We start from the raw sequence: 8,907 nt of genomic DNA, 5'->3' as shown, positions 1-8,907 counted from the left end.
TGTCTATGCAGATGCTATTAATCAGTGGACAGCATGTGGAAAAGAGAAGAAAGTGGCTGAAAATGGATTGTCTTGTAGCAATATGCATGGTGGAGTAAGGCAAATGCAACAATATGGAGAAGAGACTCTAGGATTTATTCCTCGAAGTCGCTACACAAATCATTGGGCTAGAGCTACCATTGAAACGGTAGTGAAAATAGGGGAGCGTGAAACTCCTTATGTTGCTTTACTTGACCATGGGTCTGAGATAAATGTCATTGAGTGTGGATTGTATAAAAATGGTGCATGGCCTGTAGAGACTGATCATGGTTGGCGAATGAGGGCTGCAAATAATTCTTCAGGGGAGCTCTATGCTGCATGTCCTAATGTAAAAGTGATGATTGGTGATGTATAGGAAGAGCAACACTTCTTTGTGCAAGATAATTCCTCATATGTAGTGATTTTGGGACAGCCCTATATTACAGGTGTGCATATGGAAACAAAGGTGCTTGATGATGGTTTTGCTTATGCAAGAGTCAGAAGCATGGATGGGAGAAAAGTAGTCCAATTTCTTACTGTTTGTGTTAATCATCCTAGAAATCGGGATACGCTTCGAGAGTCTCCTTTGGTTCCAAATGCAAGGGAATTCAAAGACCTAGAGTTTCATTAAGCACTGTTGTAATGTGAGGCGACAGCAGTGTTGTTCAATGGGTGTACTCGCCTCTTGATGAAATGAAGCATGTATTTACTATTGGTAATTCTCAGTTTATAGCAAACAGTTCATGTTGGTTTAAGCCTATGGAAGCTATGTGCAGGGCTGAATGCATATCTATGAAATAGGCTACTAAGGAATTGAGAGCATTGGGACTGTTAGCTGAAAATGAAGGCATTTCAGGCATGTTTTATGGGCTGAATATTAATGACATTATGGTTGAAATTTCGGAAACTATACATGTAGAAAGTAAGGCTGAAAACAGAGTATTGTCAATATGTTCTTTGGACATGTATGATGTTATAGCATTGTTTGCTCAACAGGAAGGATTACAATGGGTTGAAGCACTTGTGGAGACAAAGTATAAGACAGTTGACAAAAAGGTGAAACCAATTTCTTTGCCACTTCCACCAAAGAGTGAGGGTATGTATGAAAAAGTGTCAAGGCAACCAAGCTTACGGGATCCTAATGATATAGGTCATCAATTTACATCTGAAACATTACAGGAATTGAAAGTTGGTGCAGAAGGGTTTCTTTTGCCTGCTGAGAGAGACTATTTTATGCGGATGTTGGCTAGACATGGAAAGGCATTTGCATTTTAGCCAAATGAAATAGGTTGTGTGGATCCAAATGTTGTCTCTCCCATTGTCATATTTACAATGCCACATGTACCATGGAACTTGAGGCCTATTCCAGTGCCTAAAGCTGCAGTGCCTAAATCTTACTTGCCAAAGCTGATGGATTTGCTAAATGAAAAGATTCACATGAAGATCTTGGAGCCTTCTTCAGCCCCGTACTCAAATCGTTGGTTTACTGTGCCCAAAAAGAATGGGGCTTTGATATTTATTCAAGGCATATAACCGGTCGGTGCAAGCTTCAATCCTTCTCACCTTTCAAGACAACACTTAGCATCTCTCGACTGTGTGCACTTGTATGGATTTTCCCTAGTAGCCAAGCGCATGTCAACGTGCAATAAGGTATAGCATATGTATCTCTTTTGCTCAAGAGAATATCCCATAAACACACATTTTTCTACTTTGGAATCCAATTCACTGTGCGACTCATCGATAATATACACAAGTAATAGATTCAAATACTTTGAGATGGAAATTTTTTTCCTTTTTACTTGTATATTATTCCTCAGGTGTCATACCAAGTACAACTGTCGAAATGTCATATTCATAATACATACAATAGTAGCATTTGCTTCAACCCAATACTAATGAGGAAAGTCTCTTTTAGACATCAATGCTTGAGAAACCTCTGCAATATGTAGGTTTTTCTACTCAGTAACTCCATTTTGTTGCAGAGTGTACATACATGCAAATTGCCTCTAAATACCATTTTTCTATAAAAAATCAAAAAACTCATTAAAGTACTCGTCTCCTCCATTCAACCTTAGACATTTAATATGAAAACCCTTTCTCCTTCTCAACCAAAGCTTTTAAGCTTTTAACGTAAGTGAACACCTCACTTTTTTAATGATAAATTAAAGCAATACTTTTCAAGTATGATCAATAAAGGAGACATAATACTTGCAACCAATCATAGTTGCAACCTTTGTAACACCCCATGCATTGGAATATATCAACTCAAGTGACTTCTTAAATATGTGTTTTTCATGTGGAAATGCATGTCTTATTTGCTTCTCAAATTGACATGTTGCACATACTTCTTCTTGCATCTGATTAACTCATAAGACTTTGGTAAGGCATCCACAATTTATTTTCACTACATATTTTCAACTACTGTATGTTTACATGACCAATCTACTTATGCCAAATTTCAATAGCAACCACAACACCTAAACCTTATACAAACATAGCCGCATTCATTTTAGGTAGACCTAGATCAAGAGTAAATAATCTACCAATATGCTTACCTTTTGTAAACAATTGGCAACCATTTCCAAGGTCCTTTACATATAAGAGCCATCAAATATGAGCTAAACTTGCAATCCCTATACCACCTAACTGGCATAAGCCAAATTCTTAGTTATGTTTGCTACGTACAACACATCAACCAAGTACTTTGTTTTACCATCATGCATACTCAGAGAATATTTCTAACATGAATAATGGGGTGGGCTATATCATCCCTTATCTCCACATAATTTGGAGACTTCGGATTGCGCATGTCTTTAAATAATTCTCTATGAGAAATTGTGTAGTTAGAGAAATGATTCTAGTTGCACTCTTAGTTGCATTACATATCCTGAGTGGTTGTATTATAATATGAGGCTTTTCCTGAAAGATACACTTGGCATTCATCATTTTGGTATGCATTGAACTCCACCCTCAAGTCTTCCTCTTCAAAACCACTCCAACTCTCCAAGCTATAGCTATCATTCTCATCCTCAACCACATCAAAGAATCACTTCTTAAATTTTCTCTTTTTCTTCTTGTTTAGAATGCTCTAAATCCTAAACATTCATAAGAAGCTCACCTATCTAATGTTTTTTCAAAGCATTTGCATATATCAAAAGCAACATTTGTATTATCATTTGACGACAATTCCACATTATGGTTACTCATAATCAAAATGTTTGCATGGGTGAAGCTTTGGAAGGAGTTATGGAATCTTCTGCATTACCTCCAACATCTTGTTTAAGTTGAGATACATCTAAAGAAACAATGTTCTTGGGTTTTAGAAATCGTACCTGTGTTTGGTCCTCCTCAAATTTGTGTATATGCACTATTCTCAATTTGGCTCCGCTACACTCCTCTTCAACATATTTAGGACACCAAGCAACTTGTAACTCATATCTAAGGTTCAAGATCTCGCACATATTATATTTTTTGCAAAAGAAAGTGCCTACATTTTCATCTTCCTATCTAACCAAAAAACAATATTTGTCCATTGCTTTGAAACTTTCCCACAAGGGGCCGACTCATCAATTGTGCATTATCTTTTGATATATGCACTAAAGGCCAAGCCTATGGCTGGTTCACTATTTGTAAAAGATGCCACAAAGGCAGAGACTGCAAGGCCTTGACACTATAAAACTAAAGCTCATTATTGTGGTGTTGGTTACACAACTAGTCTCAAAAACCAAGTCGCCTCTACATATTCATTATCATCAAGAGCAATGTCATCCACTATGTCCACTTGTCACCACCTCAACTAAGATTGTATCACACGTCCAACTCCTAAATTGTTATCAAACTACTAACAATCTAAGCCCACTCAATCACATGTTGAGGAACAATGTCAAGCCATGCAAAAATCTTGTGCAACACATTAGATATTTTGAGCCACCACATACATGTTTTCTTCTGTCTTCTTGCACATGGCTTGGCCTTCTTCTAAGCTCAACCTTTGGCCTTCCTAATTAAGGTATCTTGAGAAAGGAAAAGTTAGTTATGTTTTTAAAACATCTATATTTACTTACAACAAATGTGTCTACACGAAACAAGGGTAAACGATTTATTTTATTGTATAACACTCATACTTTTACATTTAAAGATCCAAAAGAAATTCCATATAAGCAACAAGAAGATATTTAATACATATTTAAGCAAACTCATAGGGAGTAATACTTGTAACATAAGACTTCTTAACTAGATTGTTCGCAAGTGAGTTAGATTGTTAAAACAAGGGCATGGTATAAGCCACCAATGCTTACATGAGTAGTTTCAATAGTTTCAAAGAGGTGATGAAAAATAGCCTACATATGAGGTTATGGGTGTGTAGTAAAGTGCCCTTTAGTTTATATTTTTGAAGCTATATAAGGTAAGGGGAATTAAATCCCAAAAAAACACCCATTAGTTTGTAATTATTGGAGATACAAGGTAAGGGGAATGATATCCTTCAACTCATGATTTAAGCTCAAGGACATCAATTTAACAAATGTGTAAACCCTTACTACACTAAAGGACCTTTTGATCATCTTAGGCCCAACTATCAATGGAAAGTACAAATAGCTCTTACTTTGTAAAGTGTGGAACCTTGTGCAAAGTATGAGGACGTAGAGGCGCACATCATTCACTACATGCAATGAAATATGCTCATCTCGACCAGGTCCTCAACATGGTCCTTGGAAAACTGCCTAAGGAGGGCCCAATCCCAACCTTAGACCAAAGCAAGCACAATTTGAAGATCCTCAAGTAGTTTGTGAACTCTACAAAATGGGGCTCTCACCAAGAATAAAATAGAGTCTTCACCAACCTACCATGCCCACACCCAATTGTCAAAATACACATCATTACATAAACCCTAGGGAGTGGCAAGAACTAGTGGCTCGAGAGTGTATTATGCTGCGCAGTTCAATCATCTCTCCACGCCCAATTGTCAAAATACACATCATTACATAAACCCTAGGGAGTGGCAAGAACTAGTGGCTCGAGAGTGTGTTATGCTACACAGTTCAATCATCTCTCCATGCCCAATTGTCAAAATACACATCATTACATAAACCCTAGGGAGTGGCAAGAACTAGTGGCTCGAGAGTGTGTTATGCTGCACAGTTCAATCATCTCACACAATAGTTCTATATGTAAACCTTACTATCACATACATTCAAGGTCCTCAACGTGATCCTTGAAAATTGCCTAAGGAGGACATTCACTACATGCAATGAAATATGCTCATCTCGACAAGGTTCTCAACGTGGTCCTTGGAAAACTGCCTAAGGAGGGCCCAATCCCAACCTTAGACCAAAGCAAGCACAATTTGAAGATCCTCAAGTAGTTTGTGAACTCCACAAAATGGGGCTCTCACCAAGAATAAAATAGAGTCTTCACCAACCTACCATGCCCGTGCCCAATTGTCAAAATACACATCATTACATAAACCCTAGGGAGTGGCAAGAACTAGTGGCTCGAGAGTGTGTTATGCTGCACAGTTCAATCATCTCACACAACAGTTCTATATGTAAACCTTACTATCACATACATTCAAGGTCCTCAACGTGATCCTTGAAAACTGCCTAAGGAGGGCATTCACTACATTCACTACATGCAATGAAATATGCTCATCTCGACCAGGTTCTCAACGTGGTCCTTGGAAAACTGCCTAAGGAGGGCCCAATCCCAACCTTAGACCAAAGCAAGCACAATTTGAAGATCCTCAAGTAGTTTGTGAACTCCACAAAATGGGGCTCTCACCAAGAATAAAATAGAGTCTTCACCAACCTACCATGCCCACGCCCAATTGTCAAAATACACATCATTACATAAACCCTAGGGAGTGGCAAGAACTAGTGGCTCGAGAGTGTGTTATGCTGCACAGTTCAATCATCTCACACAATAGTTTGGGAGGTTCCCTATATGTAAACCTTACTATCACATACATTCAAGGTCCAATCCCTTCTACTAAACCCATGTGGGGTTTGAACTGTTTGGTTCCATGCTATACTGGTTTTGCTTTTACACAATAATGTGAAAAGCTTTTTAGGCACTAAAAAGTGGTAAGTAAAAAATCTTACCATAGTCAAAATGAAAGAGCATAAATATTAAACTGCTCTCTCTTTCTCCTCTTATCCCTCACCTCCTCGCCTCCTGCTCTCTCTCCAGCTCTCATCATCCCATAAATCTTCTGCTCCTGCACCCTTTGCTCCCTCTACACCTGTTCATTCTCTGCTCTAAGCTCCTTTCCTTTCCCTCCTCGTGTCCCACCCACACCGCACACAGTGTCCCCTCTACCCCACAACTTTTTCCTTCCTTCGCATGGGCCCCCTCTCCTGAAGCCCACAACAAGACCCCTGCCTTGGCCACCATGTTGCCATCTAAAGACTAACCACAATGACCATGTCTACTGGCACCTGCCAATGGTCACATATATTCGTAAACACATGCTACAGCCTCCCTCGTGAAGGAGCAGGCTAGACAATTTTTTGTCGATGCTTGATCCAACAATCTTCACTCTGTAAACTGAATCTTTTTGTGTCTCAGCAGAATCTCAGAACTGGGCAGTACAGCAGAGAAGTACAGTAGAGCAGGTAATTTACTACAATGCCATTGTCTTTAAGTGTTACAAATTTGCTAAATTATCTTACCAGGATGACTGCTAAAAGTAGCAGATTTTTTGTCTCTGGAGCAATCTGAGTGTTCCAACTTGCCACCAACACTGTGTACGCTAAATGGGCTTGGTAGAATTTCTCAGTGAACACATTTCATCTTCTTCATCATTATGTATCATCATGGCATCTCTTCTTTTCCTTTTCAACTTAGACATGTCAAGATATCACTGGTAGAGAATATACAGGTAAATCGCCAATATCTTAAAATATAAAAGCAGTTCAGGAAAAATAAATGAGCACTGAACTTCCAGGGAACTCCATTCAAAAATAACTCTTATTGCCAACCAGGAATTCATGTTGAAGCTTCATAGATGGACCCTGACAATCAAACCTGTGCACAACCTTGAGTAATGTATGTACAAAAGCCGTACCAATTTATAAGAAGATATGAACGATGTACCCAAGCTTTAGATTAGACTATGACAGCCAAATGGGTTGAAACAGGCCTTATTGACTCAAAAAGATGGTGAGCCTCCATCTGAACAGCACTGCCGTATGTCTTAAAACATTGAAAGAGTGCCTGCATGGCATGACCATCAAAAATGCTTTTTTATACTTGGGTCTTGACTCACTCTTCCAAAATGTGAGGCATAAATCCCGAAGTACCTCCAAGTAGTATCTAATCTATTGGGTCATACAATCCCTTAAGCATATTTCCTCTCCTGAGTACTTATAGATTGTTGCATTAAAAGCTTGAGCTTGTGCTCAGCTTGCTCCACTGTAATGCCCACATTTGTACCAGATTTCTTGCTTGATGCAACAATAAGCTGTTGATACTCAATGGCTTTGTCAACCCTGTAGTAAATACAAATCAAGCACACTTAGCATAGTACTACTGAAGACATTCAAAAAACCTTTTTGATGACCCAATATCAAACCAATACAAAACCTGAAGTAATGATGTAATTTTGTAAAAGCTATTAACACTATCCTTACATTCAAAAAGCACATATTTGCCTATGTACTGCTAGTGGAAAAAGTCTTCACTTTCTCCCTTAAACCATTAGGAAACCATTTAAAATAATGCCTTGCACATAGTAGTTAGTGTAAACAGGTAGTAAGTATTGATCAAGAGCTTATATCAATAGAAAGTTAAATGCTTTGCTTTTTTCAAAATGGAGAAAGTGTAAAACCAAACCAAACCAGAAACTGAGAAGGCAATAAGGTGCTATATGATTTTGTTCCCTCTCCCCCAAAACTGTGGGAGTGCGCAGCAGAAAAGAAAAAGAAAACAAAGCCAGAAGAGAAGATGGAGATGGGAGAACACAGTAGAATTGAGGGAACGAAACTAACTGAAACTGAACGTATGAGACTGCTATCCGTCAGCCCCTACACACAACACAGAGCATCAGTGAGGGTACCAGATGAAGGCAGGAGGATGAAGAAAGAAAGGTGAGGGCTGGCTGAAAGATAACTGAAGGTGGAGTGGGGAGCGGCCGTAAATAGGCCTCAGCGTGAGAAACTGGCCAACCAGCAAACTCGCCAACTTACATTAATACAATAGCTTCATTATATAAGTTCACCGGTTCATGGTTTGTTTCTTCGATCATAAATATCTGGTTTCACTTTCTAAAACCACTCATTATATAGGCTTCTAGTCAATGCGACTATCTGAGTGTAAAAGTCTTAGTCATCTGAGCTTTCTGGTCAATCTGACTGGCCAACTAAAACTTTTAATTTCTTTTGGGCATCTCAACAATGACGAACCAAGTATAATTATAGAACGTTCTGGCCATTGGCCACCCTTAAATAGAAGATGAACATTTAATCATATTTTGAAACATTTAAATAATACAAATCGCCTTGCAAAGTGCATCAGCATCAAATTAATTTGGAGTCATTGAGCCAATATGTCTTGGTAATAATTGATAAACAAAAGGTTTGTTACATCTCTCTCTCAAAATTTGTCTTGTCCTCAAGACGTTGCTTGAAGTATTTCTAATCTTACAGCTTCTTCATAAGCTGCAACTATTTCTAGATAGTCTTTAAAATACTCTTCTGGCACCCATTTAGAATCTAAATTAAAGTATTTTTTAAATTTCAAAATAATTTGTTTAAAAATATTTTTTCCTTGTTTTTTGAACATATGAAAAACTATTTGCTCTAGTTGAACTATCTTCTCTTGTTCATCTACTTCAGATGGATCCTCTATTACAGGTTTCAATGGTGGAGACCCTTTATAAGGCTTCAGAAGATG

The 8,907-nt window shown here is 38.3% G+C and overlaps 1 protein-coding gene across 1 annotated transcript in view; it reads right to left on the bottom strand.

Annotated features, from left to right (window-relative positions):
• Positions 1–6,631: 6,631 nt before the first annotated feature.
• LOC148020296 (protein KINESIN LIGHT CHAIN-RELATED 2-like) overlaps positions 6,632–8,907 on the bottom strand; it is a 41,448-nt gene continuing 39,172 nt past the window's right edge. Inside the window, exon 2 of the mRNA XM_087700622.1 lies at positions 6,632–7,505. Coding sequence (XP_087556748.1) covers positions 7,355–7,505 — 151 coding nt within the window. The 3' untranslated portion in view covers positions 6,632–7,354. The remainder of the gene's footprint in view (positions 7,506–8,907) is intronic.

Source organism: Lygodium microphyllum, chromosome 19 (assembly GCF_053477565.2).
Source record: "Lygodium microphyllum isolate KBCC chromosome 19, Lygodium_microphyllum_v1.1.10, whole genome shotgun sequence".
Taxonomy (NCBI): domain Eukaryota; kingdom Viridiplantae; phylum Streptophyta; class Polypodiopsida; order Schizaeales; family Lygodiaceae; genus Lygodium; species Lygodium microphyllum.
The sequence above is the reverse complement of the archived record's forward strand: the minus strand, read 5'-3'. Positions and strand labels throughout refer to the sequence as shown.